Source organism: Scyliorhinus torazame, chromosome 3, assembly GCF_047496885.1.
Source record: "Scyliorhinus torazame isolate Kashiwa2021f chromosome 3, sScyTor2.1, whole genome shotgun sequence".
NCBI classification, from domain to species: Eukaryota; Metazoa; Chordata; class Chondrichthyes; order Carcharhiniformes; family Scyliorhinidae; genus Scyliorhinus; species Scyliorhinus torazame.
Genome location: NC_092709.1, coordinates 101,875,271 through 101,895,221, shown reverse-complemented (window position 1 = coordinate 101,895,221; position 19,951 = coordinate 101,875,271). Strand labels below are relative to the sequence as shown.

The 19,951-nt window shown below is 47.4% G+C and overlaps 1 protein-coding gene across 2 annotated transcripts in view; it reads right to left on the bottom strand.

The window, feature by feature from the left end:
• LOC140408621 (lipopolysaccharide-responsive and beige-like anchor protein) overlaps window positions 1-19,951 on the bottom strand; it is a 1,704,725-nt gene that overhangs the window by 1,570,622 nt on the left and 114,152 nt on the right. For both annotated transcript variants that reach the window (XM_072496077.1, XM_072496078.1), the window contains exons 5-7: window positions 19,181-19,302; window positions 5,182-5,308; window positions 3,662-3,781 (exon numbers count right to left, since the gene is read on the bottom strand). In XM_072496077.1, the coding sequence (XP_072352178.1) occupies window positions 3,662-3,781; window positions 5,182-5,308; window positions 19,181-19,302 (369 nt within the window). The remainder of the gene's footprint in view (window positions 1-3,661; window positions 3,782-5,181; window positions 5,309-19,180; window positions 19,303-19,951) is intronic.

The window sequence follows — 19,951 nt, the reverse complement described above, 5'->3', positions numbered from 1 at the left end:
TCCTGCTGACCCTGGGCACTCTCGCCTCTCCTTCGACTCCTCCCATTATGTGACACACCCTCCTCTTCCGTTCCCCATCCACAGGCTCTCCCCCTCCCCCTTCCATTCTAAGCACGGGAAACAACCCTCGCTTCTCCGCCCCGGCCCCCTCCAGTCTTCAGCGCGGGAAAAAGCCCGCGTTTTCCACCTACCCGGCCCCGCCACCTCTGACGCAGCTCCTTTTACAGGCCCAGTCCCCTCACCCCCGATTCGAGCCTCCCCTTCCCCCACGGGGCCCAATCTCAACGCCGGCCATCTACCCCTGTTCCGTTTGCTTACCCCCCTCCAAGAGCCCCCCCGACCAACCCAACCAGTAGTGCCCAACCCGCCCTAACCACCCTCACCGACCAGAAAGAGAAAAACACCAAGAAAAATAAACCACAAGCAAAGGGCCCCCCCGCCCTTCAAAAAGTAACATATCAACCGCAGTCCCCAAATGCCCATCCCGACCCTCAATCTGTGTCCAAAGTCTCGGCCTAAACAAAGGCCCACGCCTCCTCCGGAGACTCAAAATAATGGTGCCGGTCCTTGTAGGTGACCCACAGTCACGCCGGCTGCAACATGCCAAACTTCACCCCCTTCCTGTGCAGCACCGCCTTCGCTCGATTGTACCCGGCCCTCCTCTTCGCCACCTCCGCACTACAGTCCTGGTATATTTGAACCTCCGCGTTCTCCCACCTGCTGCTCCTCTCCTTCTTGGCCCACCTGAGCACACACTCCCGATCAGCGAACCGATGAAACCACACCAGCACCGCCTGCGGAGGCTCGTTAGCCTTGGGCCTCCTCGCCAGCACTCTATGGGCCCCTGGAAGGACCCCGCTCCCATCAGCGAGTTCAACATGGTGACCACATAGGCCCTCCGGGAGGCCCAGAATCTGCAGATTCTTCCGCCTTGACTGATACTCCATCTCCTCGAACCGCTCCTGCCATTTCTTGTGGAGCGCCTCGTGCGCCTCCACCTTTACCGCCAGGCCTAAGATCTCGTCCTCATTGTCGGAGATCTTTTGTCGGGCCTCGCGGATCGCCACCCCCCTGGGCCGTCTGTGTCTCCAGCAGCTTATCACTAGAAGCCTTCATCGGCTCAAGCAGGTCCGCTTTAATCTCTCTGAAGCAGCGCTGGATACCCTCCTGTTGCTCCTGCGCCCACTGCATCCACGCTGCCTGATCTCCGCCCACCGCCATTTTGTTCTTCTTCCCTTACACCTTCTTCAGGTCCACCACCACCTTTTTAGTCGCCCTGCTCCCAGTAAAAGCCATATACTATCGGGGAATTGTTATAATCTCCTTCCCACACCGGGAAACGTTGAAAAAGTGCCGTTGGGGGCCCTGAAAAGAGGCCAAAAGTCCGTTTTTGCGGGAGCCGCTGAATGCGGAGCTGAATGAAGTCGCACATAGCCGCAACTGGAAGTCTCCCCATCCACACTATTAAGATGACTCCAACCTTCCTGTCACTTACCATTTCAACTTATCATCTTGCTCTCATGCCCGCATGTCCATCCTTGGTCTGCTCCAGTGAAGCCCAATGCAAACTGGAGGAGTAGCACCTCATCTTCCGATTAGGCGTGTAATAACCCTCACGACTCAACATTGAGTTCAACAACTTTAGAATATGGCCTTTCTCCTCAATCTTGACCCTTGTTTGATATCCAAAATATTATTTTGCCCCAATGTAAACCACCCCCTCTGGGCCATCTGTCATCTGTTCTTTAGCTTTGCTCTCACTGAGCACTGACCTTTGTTCTTTCATTAACATATTCCATACCTTACCTTTATGTTACTGCTAGCAACTTCTCTAGTCCTTCACACTGCCATTAATGCTTCCTGTCTCATGACTGAACACATCTTTGTTGGAATCTCTCCTTGTTCCCATCAGTCACTGGTATTCTACTCTACTCCAGCTGCTCCATTTCCTCTTACACAATATATACCCAGCAGATTACTCCATCTCTTTAGCTCTGAAGAGGAGTCATATGGATAGGAATTTTTTTTATTTTTAAAAAAATATATATTTATTCAAATTTTTCAACCGATTTTCAACAAAAAGGAAACAAGAACACAACAAACAAAAATTATACATTGGATTTCCCCCATATACAATAACCCACCATATGACATTTAAAAGCACCACTAGGGAAGCCCCCCCCCCCACCCACCCAAACGCCCCCCCAAAAGAAACCCCCCCACCCCGCCCCTGGGCTGCTGCTGCTGACCTCCTCCTAACGCTCCACGAGATAGTCTAGCAATGGTTGCCACCGCCTGAGGAACCCCTGCACAGACCCTCGCAAGGCAAACTTTATCCTCTCCAGCTTGATGAACCCTGCCATGTCATTGATCCAAGCTTCCACACTAGGGGGCTTTGCATCTTTCCATAATAGCAAAATCCTCCGCCGGGCTACCAGGGACGCAAAGGCCAGAATACCGGTCTCTTTAGCCTCCTGCACTCCTGGCTCGTCCGTTACCCCAATAATGCCAACCCCCAGCTCGGCTTGACCCGGGCTTTCACCACCTTGGACATAGTCCTCGCAAAACCCCTCCAAAACCCATCCCGTGCCGGGCACGACCAGAACATATGGACGTGATTTGCCGGGTGACTAGTGGTGTGCCTCAGGAGTCTGTGCTGGGACCATAACTTTTTACAATGTACATTAATGACCACAAGTAGAATGCTCCTTCAGAGAGCCAGTGCAGACTTGATGGGCCAATTGGCCTCCTCCTATACTGTAAAGATTCTGCGATGCTGTAATGCGGTTTTATAAAAACGCAAAGTAAAAATGGACACATCCGGACTCGTAACTTAGAAATAATTAAGGTTCAGTTTCCAAAATTGCCTCAAAATCCTCCTGCAGAACCAAGATTAACTTGAATAACTATTTTCTATTATCAATATATTTACCAATCAATAGAAAAATAGAGATGGAACATTTCTAAAAGGCACTTGCACTCAAGCTTTTCCCAAAGAACTACCCTGCCAATTTTGGATGATCAAAGGAATCACAGCAAGAAAATAATCTTGCAATCATGAAAAAATCCATGAACTGGGATTTATTCACTCCAAAAGGAAAAAAAACTGTTACGGTTTTTAAACCAGATACCTTTTCTCCCCTTGATGATCTTATTTGTGAATTTTGAAATAGGGTCAGAAATATGATTAAAGAAATACATGTCAGGTTAAAAAAAATACAAAGAAATTATACTAATTGAACAAAAACCTATAAACTGATCTCGAAACCTACGCGGGCAGCGCGGTAGCATTGTGGATAGCACAATTGCTTCACAGCTCCAGGGTCCCAGGTTCGATTCCGGCTTGGGTCACTGTCTGTGCGGAGTCTGCACATCCTCCCCGTGTCTGCGTGGGTTTCCTCCGGGTGCTCCGGTTTCCTCCCACAGTCCAAAGATGTGCAGGTTAGGTGGATTGGCCATGATCAATTGCCCTTAGTGTCCAAAATTGCCCTTAGTGTTGGGTGGGGTTACTGGGTTATGGGGATAGGGTGGAGATGTTGACCTTGGGTCGGGTGCTCTTTCCAAGAGCCGGTGCAGACTCGATGGGCCGAATGGCCTCCTTCTGCACTGTAAATTCTATGACTAAGGATCTCCAAATTTGCAATTTTACAATGTTACTTACGTCACTGGTATTCACAAGCCATGTAATCTCTCCAAAAGATGCCAGTTCACCATTTACGTAGCACCGGATTTCACTGTTTTTCCAACGATTGTAGATATGTACTATAGTCACCATGTACCACTATAATAAAGAACCTTTAATTTAGTTTTGCTATATCTTAAACCATTTATATACACTAAAGAAATGGTACAATAAAAAGATGATCATTGCCTCATGTTAAAATATACAATACAGGATTATAAACTGTATTAGTGTAATTTTTATATAAAGAGTTTCTCCAACTAATTACCCTGCTGTTTTCAAATAGTACAGCTTTATTCAGCTATAACTCTCCTAGAAAGCAACACTGGCTTTTCCACTATTTGCAATAATGAACCATATGACTGTACTAATATGGGGAAGAAACTGGAAATGGTCATCACACATTCAATTTAGGCCACTTTCATTCTTAAATGCTACAAATTTCAGAGTGACTTTTAGTTCAAGATGCGAATGCTATGGTCCAATTATTGGTAGTTCAACTTTTTACATTGGCTTGTCAAATTAAATCTTGCTCTCTGTTGACTGACTTGAGCAACAGTCACAGTTATCATGGTAGATACCCGATCCTCCATAAACTCCATTGCATTCAAAACTATATTCCTCAGATCCTATCCTGAAAGTCTGATTTATGCACAATTCCCACCTTTGCTAACCTAGAGCAACTCCAAATCAAGCCAGTGCCTCAAATTTAAAGTCTGGTTCCTTATATTTAAAACACTCCATGACATCTGATCCCTCCACCACCCCCATCTTTACACCTCCTCTCACCTTACAAAACATGTCCCCACTCACCACCACCTCCTTCCACATGGTTATATCTCTACATTCTTCATTTTCCAGCCCCTTGGGTATCCTCCCTCCCTTTAACCTACCATTAGCAGCAATGCCTTGAGCCCGAAAGATCTCTCTCAAATTCCCTTCCCTGACTCGTGCACCTTCCTTTCCTCCTTTGCAACCCTCAAACTTCCTAATCTCTTCTTCTTTGGATTGGCATCTATCCATTTTCCTTTCCTAGTTTGAAGTCAATAACTAACAAAGATATGGTTACAAGCACTAGATACACCTTGCCCAAATGGTCTTCGTTCAGAGCAGCAGAAGTTGACAACCCAGTCAAACAAGGACAACACAAATGATGTATCTTCATTCATCCACACATGCATACTGTTTATTTAGCAGGAAACTAGCACACACAGCAAGATTTTGCCCCACCGAGCCCAGGGCCAAGGCAAATTCTAGTACTCCAACCTGTAGGCATAGTAGAAATACTTCCAGCTTGAAACAAAATGCTTCAAAATAGGTGGCTGGGTTCCATTATAAACAGCTCAAAATGTGGCATTATCATGTCAGTTATTCAGGAAAATATATTTGAAAATAGTTTGTGGATACTTAATAAGTAATTTAAATCTCTTGATCTATTGAAAAATAAACTTCTACTATCACTATCATCAAGGTAAGATGATCAGGTGGTTAATACTTGCCTTCTGTGGCTTGAAGTCATACTTTACACAATGCTGGAATCCTTTCCCTTTTGATTTTATTGATGTCACAATCAAACAACCACCAACAAAATGAGCAGAATATCCAAGTCCTTTATTAGTACGAAAGCTAGTAGAAAGAATAAGATTTTTAATAAGAAACTAATTACCAACTCACTAAGTAATATTGTAAAACCTGCAAACGTGATGAAAAATAGAGACCCAAGTTCATAGACCTCCTGATGAGTCAAAATTATACCTTTGCAAAGAGCACTGGAAGTGTGGACAGCTTGCTGAAAGGATTTGGACAGAAGTGTGTCAACGATGTTCTAACAGCGAAACAGCTTTTATTTTAATGGGATCCTCCATTCAAAAATAAACAGTGGATTGTTAAATATAATTGATCGCCCCAGTCATAAAATAAAATCTATGCATATGTTTAAAAAAGGAGCAACTATATACTAAGGCATTAATGTAATTTGCCTCATCTGTTCAGAGGGAGAACGTCAAAAAACTGAAATTAAACCACACTAATTTACATTATTCTATCATTACTGCATATTGTGTCACTGTGCTGTTACTAAACAGTTCTGCTTAAGTAAACATTAAAATTTAGCCACGATGTGGAGATGCCAGTGGTGGACTGGGGTGAGCACAGTGAGAAATCGTACAACACCAGGTTAGGATCTGCGCTCCAAAAGCTAGCGATTCCAAATAAACGTGTTGGACTTTTACCTGTAAGTTTAGAAACAACAGCGAAATACTTGGCATGTTGAAAATTTTAAATAAAGCATAAACAAATGCTCATAAAACATGCAAGTCAAATCATTGACCGAGATATTAACTCCGTTCCTATTTGCACAAATGCTGCTTCACCTGCTGACAGGTCAGCTATAACCTATTTTCCAGCAACAAACTTATTGTAATTTCAGCGACAATAATTAGATGTTTAACTTCAAAACATTGAAGAAGCTTCGTAGTATACCAGGTGGATTTGCAAGAGTCCTGTTGAAATTATAAGCCATGATAATTTCTCTCTTTAACGGAGTTCTATGACCCACTTCCCCAGAATTGCTAGCATTTAGCTTATTTTATGGACATAATGATGCGCTCTGGCTGTGGGTCAGGTGTTATTCAGCACTTAACTTTGAAATATTAACAGAAGGTTAGCTTTTAATTGCAATTCATTCCAAGTGTGTTCGAATTGCATCTGCCTCAGGGTAGCTCCTAACTTTCTCAATCGGATGCTCCTACCATCTACAGTTAAAGCTTTAATTCTTAAAACTAAAATTTATATTTGAAAACATATCAACTAGTCACCAGAACACATTCTTAATTAGCTTCTAGAGGGAGTTCTGAATCACCTACTAAAATTAGCAATTGAGCTGAGCTGATCTTGTATCTCCAAGAACATTCATTTGTTTGCCTGCTTCACCAAACAAAAATGTGGAGACTTCATCCTTAAACAAAAAATATTTATAACTTTCTATGCTCTCGTCTTTCCCAATAGTAAATAAATTCAAAGCTGCTCATTTGTCACAAGCACCACCTACTAGTACATTTTCAGCAGTCATAGAACATAGTGCAGAAGAAGGCCCATCGAGTCTGCACCGACACACTTAAGCCCTCACTTCCACCCTAGCCCCGTAACCCAATAACCCCTCCTAACCTTTTTGGTCACTAAGGGCAATTTATCATAACCAATCCACCTAACCTGCACGTCTTTGGACTGTGGGCGGAAACCGGAGCACCCGGAGGAAACCCACGCAGACATGGGGAGAGAGTGCAGACTCAGCACACAGGGAACCAGCAGGGAATCGAACCTGGGACCCTGGTGCTGTGAAGCCACAATGCTATCCACTTATGCTACCGTGCTGCCCAGTCATGCCATGCACTCCCACAAATTATACAGATTTGACTTTTAATTTCCAACAATCTGCCCACAGATGCCCTTTCATATGACAAAAATAACACATCGATCCCCTTGAATCATTCTGGTCTTCCAAACTACTCTGATGAATGTATATATTTTCATTTCTATCTTCCTCACAGTAACCAGTATTCTTCTCATGTCTCCAGTCCATTACAAACAATGGTTTGCTGTTACTCACATTTGTAAAACAATATAGTCATCAACCACAATTGCAGCATCCTTTACCTTAGAAACTTCTCCATGATCTTCCAGGTAGGACCTTATTCTTAAAGGGACATTTTTTAAAATTCTTCCATTAGCATCGCTTCTCTAAAGTTTTTAAAATCTTGCATCAAACTTCATAGCCCTAGATTCCCTATAAAATATTTCCCTTTTCTCCAGCAAATCCCACAAAGTCTAATTCTGTCTCTTCCTTCCAGAACTCACTCATGTATTGAGTACAGCATTCTTGACTGTATTAGTTGTTAGCACTGCTGCCTCAACAGTGCCAGGGACCCAGGTTAAATTCCGGCCTTGGGTGGCTGTTTGTCTGGTGTTTGCACATTCTCCATGTCTGCTTGGGTTTCCTCCAGGTGCTCCAGTTTCCTCCCACAATCCAAAGATGTGCAGGTTAGGTGGATTGGCTATGCTAAATTGCCCCATTGCATCCAGGAATGTGCAGGTTAAGTGGGGTTACGGGATTGCAGGGACAGGATGGGAGTTTGGGTAGGGTGATCTTCAGAGGGTCAGTGCAGACTCGATGGGCCGAATGGCTTCCTTCTGCACCATAGGCATTCTATGATTCCATGATAATCACCGGATGGCACATCTGAAAGTGACAAATCCAATTCATCAATTTCCCTATAAACACTTTGCAATAAGGCTGTCCAGCTTTCGTTCGGTCATTATATTTTGAAGCAATTTTCTCAAACAACACAAAATACATTCCAACTCCCTCCTCACTGAATTTTGGCAAGAGGCAAATTTGTCTGTCCAGATAGCCCAGCTGCTCTTGCTGTGTTTCAGGTGTGAACATTTTATAACTTGTTCATAATAAACCTTAACCTGGGCCCACCTGGCCCCATGGTAACCAAGCCATCCAGGCTTATTTCCATGCAGAATTTATGGTAATCACATGACTCTTCAATCATTTTACTTTGTATATAAGAAACCACTTCATTTACAAATGTTCGCATACAAAACAATGAAAATATTTTTTTTTTAAATTATGGAGAATAACAAAACTGGAGGCCATCTGTACAAGATAGACACCCAAAAAAAAACTCAACAATAAATTCAGCTTCTCATTCAAAGTTATGGGAAGTGTCACTGACAGTGCTATCAAGCACCATTTACTCAGTAATAACCTGCTCACCAATGCTCAGTTTGGGTTCCACCAGGAACATCTGACTCCAGACCACATTACAATCATGGTCCAAACACGGACAAAAGAACTGAATTTTTGAGGCAAGGTGAGAGTGAAGGGTCTTGGCATCCAGGCGGTATTTGGCTGAGTGGGGCATCAGCGAGGCCAATTACTTTTTTTTGAAAATATATTTATTCAAATTTTTCAACAGATTTTCAACAAACCCCCCCCCACCAAACAAGCAGAAATTATACATTGGATTTCCCCCAAATACAATAACCCCCCATATAACAGTAGAAAACACAAATAGGGAAACCACCCACCTTAACCCAAACACTACCCCAAAAGAACCCCCCCCCCCCCCCCCCCCCCCCGGGCTGCTGCTGCTACTGACCTCCTAACGCTCCGCGTGATAGTCTAGGAACGGTTGCCACCCCCTGAAAAACCCTTGCACAGACCCTCGCAAGGCAAACTTTATCCTCTCCAGCTTGATGAACCCTGCCATGTCATTGATCCAAGCTTCCACACTAGGGGGCTTCGCATCTTTCCACAGGAACAAAATCCTCCGCCGGGCTGCCAGGGACGCAAAGGCCAGAATACCGGCCTCTTTCGCCCCCTGCACTCCCGGCTCGTCCGATACCCCAAATAATGCTAATCCGCAGCTCGGCTTGACCTGGGCTTTCACCACCTTGGACATAGTCCTCGAAAAACCCCTCCAAAACCCATCCAGCGCCGGGCACGACCAGAACATATGGACGCGATTTGCCGGGCTCCCCGAGCACCTCCCACATCTGTCCTCCACCCCAAAGAACCTACTCACCCTCGCCCCTGTCACATGCGCTGAGTCTGGCACAAGAGGAGGAAGAATTAACCCTACTCAGGGCATCAGCCCACAGACCCTCATTGAGCACCTCCCCAAGTTCCTCCTCCGACTTGCCCTTGAACTCCTCCACCGAGGCCTCCTCCTCTTCCTGCAGCTCTTGGTAAATTGCCGAAACGTTGCCTTCTCCAACCCATCCACCCGAAATCACCCTGTCCTGAATCCTACGTGCCGGAAGCAGCGGGAATTCCCTCACCTGCCGCCTCACAAACGCCCTCACTTGCATGTACCTGAAAGCATTTCCCGGGGGTAGCCCAAACTTATTCTCCAGCGCCCCTAGGCTCTCAAACGTCCCATCGATGAACAGGTCCCCCATTCTTCTAATCCCTGCTCGATGCCAGCTCCAAAACCCCCCATCCATCCTTCCCGGGACGAACCGATGATTCTCCCGAATCAGGGACCAAACCGAGGCTCCCATCTCGCCCCTGTGTCGCCTCCACTGCCCCCAGATCTTCAGTGTCGTCGCCACCACCAGACTCGTGGTGTACCTTGTCGGCGGGAGCGGCAATGGTGCCGTCACCAGCGCCCTCAGATCGTGCCCACACAGGACACCATCTCTAGCCTCTTCCACGCCGCCACCTCTCCCTCCATTACACACTTACGGATCATCGCCACATTGGCTGCCCAATAATAGCCACATAGATTCGGCAGCGCCAGCACCCCCCTGTCCCTGCTACGCTCCAGAAACACCCTGTTCACCCTCGTGGTCTTATTCGCCCACACAAAACCCATAATGCTCCTGCTCACCCGTTTGAAAAAGGCCTTGGGGATCAAAATGGGAAGGCACTGTAACAGAAAGAGAAACCTCGGAAGGACCGTCATTTTGATCGACTGCACCCTGCCCGCTAGTGAGAGTGGCAGCATATCCCATCTTTTAAAATCCTCCTCCATCTGCTCCACCAACCGCGTCAAATTGAGCTTGTGCAGGGCCCCCCAACTCCTAGCTACTTGGATCCCCAGGTACCGAAAGCTCCTTTCCGCCCTCTTCAGCGGTAGCTCGTCTATCCCCCTTACCTAGTCCCCTGAATGCACCACAAAGAGCTCACTCTTCCCTACGTTGAGTTTATACCCCGAAAAGTCCCCAAACTCCCTAATGATCCGCATGACCTCCGCCATCCCCTTCACTGGATCCGCAACATACAACAACAGGTCATCGGCATACAATGACACCCGGTGTTCCTCTCCCCCCGAACCAATCCCCTCCATTTCCTGGACTCCCTCAGTGCCATGGCCAGCGGCTCAATTGCCAGTGCAAACAACAAGGGGGATAAGAGACACCAGTCTCGTCCCCCGGTACAGCCGAAAGTACTCCGACCTCCGCCGGTTCGTAGCCTCACTCGCCACAAGGGCTCTATAAAGGCTCAAGGGCTCGTTTTTTGTACAGTGTGTGCAGGAGGGTTTCCTGAAACAATATGTTGACAGGCCAACAAGAGGCGAGGCCACGTTGGATTTGGTTTTGGGTAATGAACCAGGCCAGGTGTTGGATTTGGAGGTAGGAGAGCACTTTGGGGACAGTGACCACAATTCGGTGACGTTTACGTTAATGATGGAAAGGGATAAGTATACACCGCAGGGCAAGAGTTATAGCTGGGGGAAGGGCAATTATGATGCCATTAGACGTGACTTGGGGGGGGATAAGGTGGAGAAGTAGGCTGCAAGTGTTGGGCACACTGGATAAGTGGGGCTTGTTCAAGGATCAGCTACTGCGTGTTCTTGATAAGTATGTACCGGTCAGACAGGGAGGAAGGCGTCGAGCGAGGGAACCGTGGTTTACCAAGGAAGTGGAATCTCTTGTTAAGAGGAAGAAGGAGGCCTATGTGAAGATGAAGTGTGAAGTTTCGGTTGGGGCGATGGATAGTTACAAGGTAGCGAGGAAGGATCTAAAGAGAGAGCTAAGACGAGCAAGGAGGGGACATGAGAAGTATTTGGCAGGAAGGATCAAGGAAAACCCAAAAGCTTTCTATAGGTATGTCAGGAATAAGCGAATGACTAGGGAAAGAGTAGGACCAGTCAAGGACAGGGATGGGAAATTGTGTGTGGAGTCTGAAGAGATAGGCGAGATACTAAATGAATATTTTTCGTCAGTATTCACTCAGGAAAAAGATAATGTTGTGGAGGAGAATGCTGAGCCCCAGGCTAATAGAATAGATGGCATTGAGGTACGTAGGGAAGAGGTGTTGGCAATTCTGGACAGGCTGAAAATAGATAAGTCCCCGGGACCTGATGGGATTTATCCTAGGATTCTATGGGAGGCCAGGGAAGAGATTGCTGGACCTTTGGCTTTGATTTTTATGTCATCATTGGCTACAGGAATAGTGCCAGAGGACTGGAGGACAGCAAATGTGGTCCCTTTGTTCAAAAAGGGGAGCAGAGACAACCCCGGCAACTATAGGCCGGTGAGCCTCACGTCTGTAGTGGGTAAAGTCTTGGAGGGGATTATAAGAGACAAGATTTATAATCATCTAGATAGGAATAATATGATCAGGGATAGTCAGCATGGCTTTGTGAAGGGTAGGTCATGCCTCACAAACCTTATGGAGTTCTTTGAGAAGGTGACTGAACAGGTAGACGAGGGTAGAGCAGTTGATGTGGTGTATATGGATTTCAGCAAAGCGTTTGATAAGGTTCCCCACGGTAGGCTATTGCAAAAAATACGGAGGCTGGGGATTGAGGGTGATTTAGAGATGTGGATCAGAAATTGGCTAGCTGAAAGAAGACAGAGGGTGGTGGTTGATGGGAAATGTTCAGAATGGAGTACAGTCACAAGTGGAGTACCACAAGGATCTGTTCTGGGGCCGTTGCTGTTTGTCATTTTTATCAATGACCTAGAGGAAGGCGCAGAAGGGTGGGTGAGTAAATTTGCAGACGATACTAAAGTCGGGTGTTGTCGATAGTGTGGAAGGATGTAGCAGATTACAGAGGGATATAGATAAGCTGCAGAGCTGGGCCGAGAGGTGGCAAATGGAGTTTAATGTAGAGAAGTGTGAGGTGATTCACTTTGGAAGGAATAACAGGAATGCGGAATATTTGGCTAATGGTAAAGTTCTTGAAAGTGTGGATGAGCAGAGGGATCTAGGTGTCCATGTACATAGATCCCTGAAAGTTGCCACCCAGGTTGATAGGGTTGTGAAGAAGGCCTATGGAGTGTTGGCCTTTATTGGTAGAGGGATTGAGTTCCGGAGTCGGGAGGTCATGTTGCAGCTGTACAGAACTCTGGTACGGCCGCATTTGGAGTATTGCGTACAGTTCTGGTCACCGCATTATAGGAAAGATGTGGAGGCTTTGGAGCGGGTGCAGAGGAGATTTACCAGGATGTTGCCTGGTATGGAGGGAAAATCTTATGAGGAAAGGCTGATGGACTTGAGGTTGTTTTCGTTGGAGAGAAGAAGGTTAAGAGGAGACTTAATAGAGGCATACAAAATGATCAGGGGGTTGGATAGGGTGGACAGTGAGAGCCTTCTCCCGCGGATGGATATGGCTGGCATGAGGGGACATAACTTTAAACTGAGGGGTAATAGATATAGGACAGAGGTCAGAGGTAGGTTCTTTACGCAAAGAGTAGTGAGGCCGTGGAATGCCCTACCTGCTACAGTGGTGAACTCGCCAACATTGAGGGCATTTAAAAGTTTATTGGATAAACATATGGATGATAACGGCATAGTGTAGGTTGGATGGCTTTTGTTTCGGTGCAACATCGTGGGCCGAAGGGCCTGTACTGCGCTGTATTGTTCTATGTTCTATGTAAAGCAGCCTGACCCAACTGATGAACCCCTCCCCGAACCCAAACCTCGGCAACACTTCCCAAAGATACTCCCACTCCATCCAATCAAAGACCTTCTCTGCGTCCATAGCTGCCACTACCTCCGCTTCCCCCTCCACCGAGGGCATCATAATCACATTGAGGAGCCTCCGCACATTAGTATTTAGCTGCCTACCCTTCACAAATCCCATCTGGTCCTCATGAATCACCCTCGGGACACAGTCCTCAATTCTCGTAGCCAGCACCTTCGCCAGCAACTTAGCGTCCACATTGAGGAGCGAGATCGGGCTATATGACCCACATTGCAATGGATCCTTGTCCCGCTTCAAAATCAAAGAAATCAGCGCCCTGGACATTGTCGGGGGCAAGGTCCCCATCTCCCTCGCCTTATTAAAAGTCCTCACTAGCAACGGGCCCAGCAGGTCCACGTATTTCCTGTAAAATTCAACCGGGAACCCATCCGGCCCCGGGGCCTTCCCCGCCTGCATGCTCCCCAATCCTTTAACCAGCTCCTCCAGCCCAATCAGTGCCCCCAAACCAGCCACCTGCTCCTCCTCCACCCTCGGGAACCTCAGCTGATCTAGGAATTGTCGCATCCCCTCCTCCCCCGCTGGGGGCTCAGACCTGTACAGATCCCCATAGAAGTCCCTAAATACCTTGTTTATTCTCACCGCACTCCGCACCGTATTCCCCCCTCTATCCCTAACTCCACCAATCTCCCTCGCTGCCTCCCTCTTACGAAGCTGATGTGCCAGCATCCGACTCGCCTTCTCCCCATACTCATACGCCGCCCCTTTCGCTTTCTTCCACTGTGCCTGCTTCCCCCGTGGTCATCAGGTCGAATTCCATCTGGAGGTTCCGTCGCACCCCAAGTAGCCCCTCCTCGAGGGGCCTCTGCATAACTCCTGTCCACCCTTAAAATCTCCCCCACCAACCTCTCCCTCCTCTCTCTCTTCTCCCTGTGCGCCCTAATGGAGATTAGCTCTCCCCTGACCATCGCCTTCAACGCCACCCAGACTACCCCCACCTGCACCTCCCCGTTGTCGTTGGCCTACAAGTATCTTTCAATACACCCCCGCACCCGCCCACACACCCCCTCTTCCGCCAACAGTCCCACATCGAGGCGACACAGCAGGCGCTGGTCCCTCTCCTCCCCCAACTCCAGCTCCACCCAATGCGGGGCGTGGTCCGAGATGGCTATGGCCGAATATTCCGTTCCCTCCACTTTCGGGATTAGCGCCCTACCCAAGATGAAAAAATCTATCTGGGAGTAGGCTCGATGGACGTGGGGAGAAAAATGAAAATTCCCTGGCCAGCTGCCTGGCAAACCTCCATGGATCCACTCCCCCCATCTGGTCCATAAACCCCCGGAGCACCTTGGCCGCAGCCGACCTCTTACCCGTCCTGGACCTAGAACGGTCCAGTGCTGGGTCCAGCACCATGTTGAAGTCCCCCCCCCCCCTCCCATTATCAAGCTTCCTGCCTCCAGATCCGGAATCCGACCCAGCATGCGTTTCATAAATCCGGCATCATCCCAATTCAGGGCATATACGTTCACCAGTACCACCCGCACCCCCTGCAACCTACCACTCACCATCACATATCGACCTCCATTATCCACTACAATATTCAGTGCCTCGAACGACACCCGCATACTCACCAGTATTGCAACCTCCCGGTTCTTCGCATCCAGCCCTGAATGAAAGACCTGTCCTACCCATCCCTTTCTCAGCCTAACCTGATCTGCCACCTTCAGCTGTGTCTCCTGGAGCATAACCACGTCTGCCTTCAGTTCCTTTAAGTGCGCGAACACCCCGGCCCTCTTGACCGGCCCGTTCAGGCCCTTCAAGTTATCAGCCGGATCAGGGGGCTACTCGCCACCCCCCCCTGCCGACTAGCCATCTCCTTTTCTAGGCCATCCACGTGCCCGCGCCTCCCGCACCCTCCAGTCCCCCAGGCGGCGGACCCCCGCCCCGACTACCTCTCCTACTTCCAGCTCCCCTTTGGCCAATGCAGCAGCAACCCAGTCGCCCCCCCCCCTCGATCCTCATCTAGCTTTTTTGCTCCCCCCACGACACTCCCGTAAGTCAGCTGACTCCTGCTGACCCCGGCCTCTCCCGCCATTCCATCGACCCCCCAGTGTGAGAATCCCCCCACCCCTTGGCAATCAGTGTGCGCTCCTCTCCAGCACCGCCCCCCCCCCTCCCCGGCCTCAGCCCCATCCCTCCCCAACGCGGGAAAAAGCCCGTGCTTTCCGTCTGAGTCGGCCCCCGCACCCTCTGGCGCAGCTCCTTTTTTGTGGCCTTACCCCAACTCCGGGCCTCCATCCCCCTCTTCCTCCGCGGGGCCCTGCCCCTCCAACACCGACGCCCACACTCTCCCACAGCCCCCACATCAAATCCATTCACCCATCCCCACCCAGCACCAAAACAAAAAAACATTCCCCAAACGCAGTAAACACACCCCCCCACGACAAACCCTCAGTTTGAGTCCAACTTTTCAGACTGGATAAAGTTCCATGCCTCATCAGGCGTCTCAAAATAGTGGTGCCGATCTTGGAACGTGACCCACAATCGCGCTGGCTGCAGCATCAAGAACTTCACCCACTTCCGATGGAGAACCGCCTTGGCCCGGTTAAAACCAGCCCTCTTAGCCACCTCCGCACTCCAGTCCTGGTAGATTTGGATCTCCGTGTTCTCCCACCTGCTGCTCCGTTCTTTTTTGGCCCATCTCAGGACGCAGACTCTGTCCATAAAGCGGTGGAACCTCACCACTACAGCCCTTGGCAGCCTCTTGGCTTTGGGTCTCCTTGCCAGGACCCGATGAGCCCCATCCAGCTCCAGGGGCCTCGGGAAAGCTCCCGTGCCCATCAGCGAATTGAACATCATGCTCATATATGCCCCGGCATCGGGCCCCTCCATTTCTTCAGGGAGACCCAGAATCCGAAGATTCTTCCTCCTTGACCCATTCTCCAGGTCCTCACATTTTTCCTGCCACCTCTTGCGCAGCGCCTCGTGCGCCTCCACCGCCAGGTCCAAGATCTCGTCCTCGTTCTCCGAGGCTTTTTGCTGCACCTCCCGGATCGCCGCCCCTTGGGCCTTCTGGGTCTCCACAAGCTTCTCAATCGCCGCCTTCATTGGCGCCAGCATTTCTGTCTTCAGCTCCGCAAAGCAGTGTTTAAGGAACTCCTGCTGCTCCTGCGACCACGCTGCTTGGTCTCCACCCGCCGCCATATTGCTTCTCCTCCCTCGCACTTTCCGCTGCACCAGAATCACTTTCTTAATCGCTCCACTCCTGGTCCAATCCATACAGTGCCGGGGGAATCTTGCTGTCACCTTCCCACACTGGGAGACGTCGAACAATTGCCGTTGGGGCCCCTCTAAAGAGCCCAAAAGTCCGTTCCTGGCGGGAGCTGCCGAACGTGCGACCTACCTCGGCATAGCCGCAACCGGAAGTCCAGCGAGGCCAATGTCAACGCCTGAATATTGTTGCAGGAGTTTCCCAGAGCCCAACTATCTCCAGCAGCACCAAAGAACTTCCCTCCATCAATAGGTCAAAAGTGAGGACCTTCACTGATGATGATACAATGGGTTCAGTACTATACACAATTAAAATACAGAGGCAACATTCAGGCTTGGGCTGATAAGTGGCAAGTGACATTCGTGCCACACAACTGACACCTCCAACAGGAGAGAAACTAACCATCTCCCTTTCAATCTAAATGACCATCGCTGAATCCCCCATCATCAACATCCTGGGGGCAAACAGAAACTGAACTCAACCAACCATATAATTACGATAGCTACAAAGAGTGCATCAGAGGCTAAGAAATTAACAGTGAGTAACTTGGCACCTGACTCCCACTATCTACAAAACACAAGTGGGATACTCTCCACTTGGCTGGAAGAACGCATATCCCAAAACACTCAAGTTTGACACAATCCAGAACATGGCAGCCTGCTTGATCAGCGACCCATCCACCAACCTAAGCAATCACTCCCTTCCCCACCGAAGCACAGTGGCAGAAATGTGCATTATATACAAGATGCATCAAGATCCTTTGACAGCACTTTCCAAACCTGCAACCTCTTTTTCCTGGAAGGAAAAGGGCAGCAGATACCTACAAGTTCCACTCTAAGCCATACAACATCTTGGCTAAGAACTTGTCTGTCGCTGGGTCAATAACCCTTCCCAAAATCAATGTTGTTGTACCCACACCAGATGGACTGCAGCAGTTCATGAAGATGACACACCACCACCATCTCAAGGTGATTGCCCAATGTAATTATTTTCAAAGTATGTGGTACATGTGAATTAACAAGCCAACTGTGGTCGAACACCACACAATAAATAGAAGAAGCAATCAAGACAGAGACCATAGTTTTGTCAACCACTTATCAGCAAGAATCAACCAATCTCACTGAAACACATTCGCTCTCACAAGGGATTCCAGTCTTCACCGTCAAAGATCTAAGCTTGGAATTCACTCCAAGTCAGATGGCATCAACGACAGCCCACCTCACAGTATTTTTATATGGTCTCCAGTATGTCCATTCCTCCAGATTCCGGAGTATGCACTCATGCACTAACTCAAACACATCAGCTCTAAAACGGCACCAAGCAGAATGCGGCTGCTCCAAAAGAGTTATCTTCATCCGAACAGCCAGCAGCTTGGAGATACGACTCTGCTGCTGACTTCATGGACATTCAGGGCTTCTGCTGAGCCCTCATCAATTACCAAATTCAGACAGCACCAACAACAGTCCACCAGTGTAGATGTGGGGTCATTAAGTATGTTGAAGGCTGATAGCGATTTTAATCAGCGAAGGAATCAAAGATTAGGTCGATAAGGTAGGAAAGTGGAGTCGAGGATCTTATCAGATCAGTCATTATCTAATTGAATGGCAGAGCAGACGCGATGGGCCAAATGGCCTACTTCTGCTCCCATAGTTGGTAAGGAAAGGAGGAAACAAATTGGCAGGATGGACTCCATTAACTGGCCAAGTAGTAGCACTGACTGTGGGAAGGCTAAGATTCATCTATTTTCATAGTAAACATTGGGAAGAAAAGGTTATCATTTGGGGGATTCATTGCGTTATTGATGTGTGAGAGAGAGAGATAGAGAGTGGGAGCGACTAACTTAATTTAACTGAAATGAAAGACAGGTATTTGAAGTGAATATTGGCAAGTTAAATGTTTTACAGATAAATAAGACATGGCTAAAAATTTGCATTCGGATATAAAGAAGGCTTGTTGCATTCAGTTGTTACATTTCAAAGGTAAGTAAAAAGGGGGTTACAACTGGAAAATAAATAAATAAATAAAGTTATTAAATTAAATTTTATTCTAAAGGGGTGGCAATAAGGAGAACAATGGTTTTATACTCTGGGAAAGGTAAATTTCAAAGGAGGAGAGGGACAATGGGAAAAAATGAAAGAAGAAAACCATCTTCAAGAGAGCTTGCAAATTGTTTTGGGAGTGGCCATGTAAGACACCCTTGGAGGGTATCCTGTGCATGGGGAGAGCGGTGAACAGAAGCAAGGTGAAGCAGTTTTCAGCCAACCCCGAACAAGTGTTTGTTTTTTCCCCCAGAATGCAGAGCTTTTTTAAAGTTTTGAATTTCCGCAGCCGAATGGAAGAGGAGAGTGGCCCTATGACTTCCCTTCCTTACAGCAACCGTGGGGTATGCCGTGTGGCAATTTTGCCGGAATTTGTATAGATTAAATATTTGCCGAAAAGGGTGCTTACTTGAGAGTCTACCCAAGAATGAATCCTTTTGGGCGCATGTTCTGCAAGATTAACTTTAACTGTGTAAATGTAATCTGGTGCTTTTCTTAATGTTTTGATTGAATATTTAAAATCCCCCAAAGTATTACTGGAACTTATAGCTCCTGACTTCAGTGCATACATCTTTTCTTTGCAAAATACAAATAGAAAACAGTTGCGATATAGCTTGCCAAGTTTCCCTTGGGATTTGATTTGCACAGCACTTATCACCTGCCATAACAGAACAACATCGATTAAAGGAGGAGAAAATAACAGCAAATCTTCAGAGAACAAGAAAAAAAAAATTGCTACACTTACCAGTATAAGTATGGTTTATCTTTATCAACATTGATGTTGTTCAAAGGATCCATTCTGAGCCATGTGTGAAAAGTGAAGCCATTCTGATAGGGCCACTTAGCAATTGGAGGCAAAGCAATCGCCTGAAACATACAAGCCCATCCCATTAATGTTTCTTGCCATATTTATATTTTTTTATTCCTCCAGTTATTCATTGCTATGCACCGTTCTTCAGCATACAGGAAAAATAAGATACTAGTTTTCCGTGCTCCTTAAAAAAACAAGTAAATATGCCAGAAGGTGCCTTGCGACTTCAGTTTCATCTTCCACTTGGAACAGCAAGATTTCATTCATTACAAAATTTTAAACACATAACAAAAAGTTTAAAGTTTTGTTTCTCAATCAGATGTAGCATCATTCTATTTGGGGAAATACCATTTGTAAAATTGATGTACAAGTAATGCACAAGAGCAATCAGTAAAGGAAAGGAAAGCACCATAAACTGGTCACAGAGAGACTAAGAACTAAGTGGAACTTCAATTTTATGTAAACAAGTATCTGGACAATAGTAGTACACTTGAATCTAGATCTGCTGATTTAGATGAGTAGATTCTGAATGGTTGTTACATTAGAAAGTGGCAATCTCAATGACTTTGCACCTTCTGAAACAATTTCAGACTAACAGCACAGTAGCACTCACTGGTATTGCCTTTAAAAAGTGCTGAATCATGCAGTCAAAATGCATTGAAAACAGTGATCACAGAGCCGATGTGTGTGAAGAGAAGGTTTACA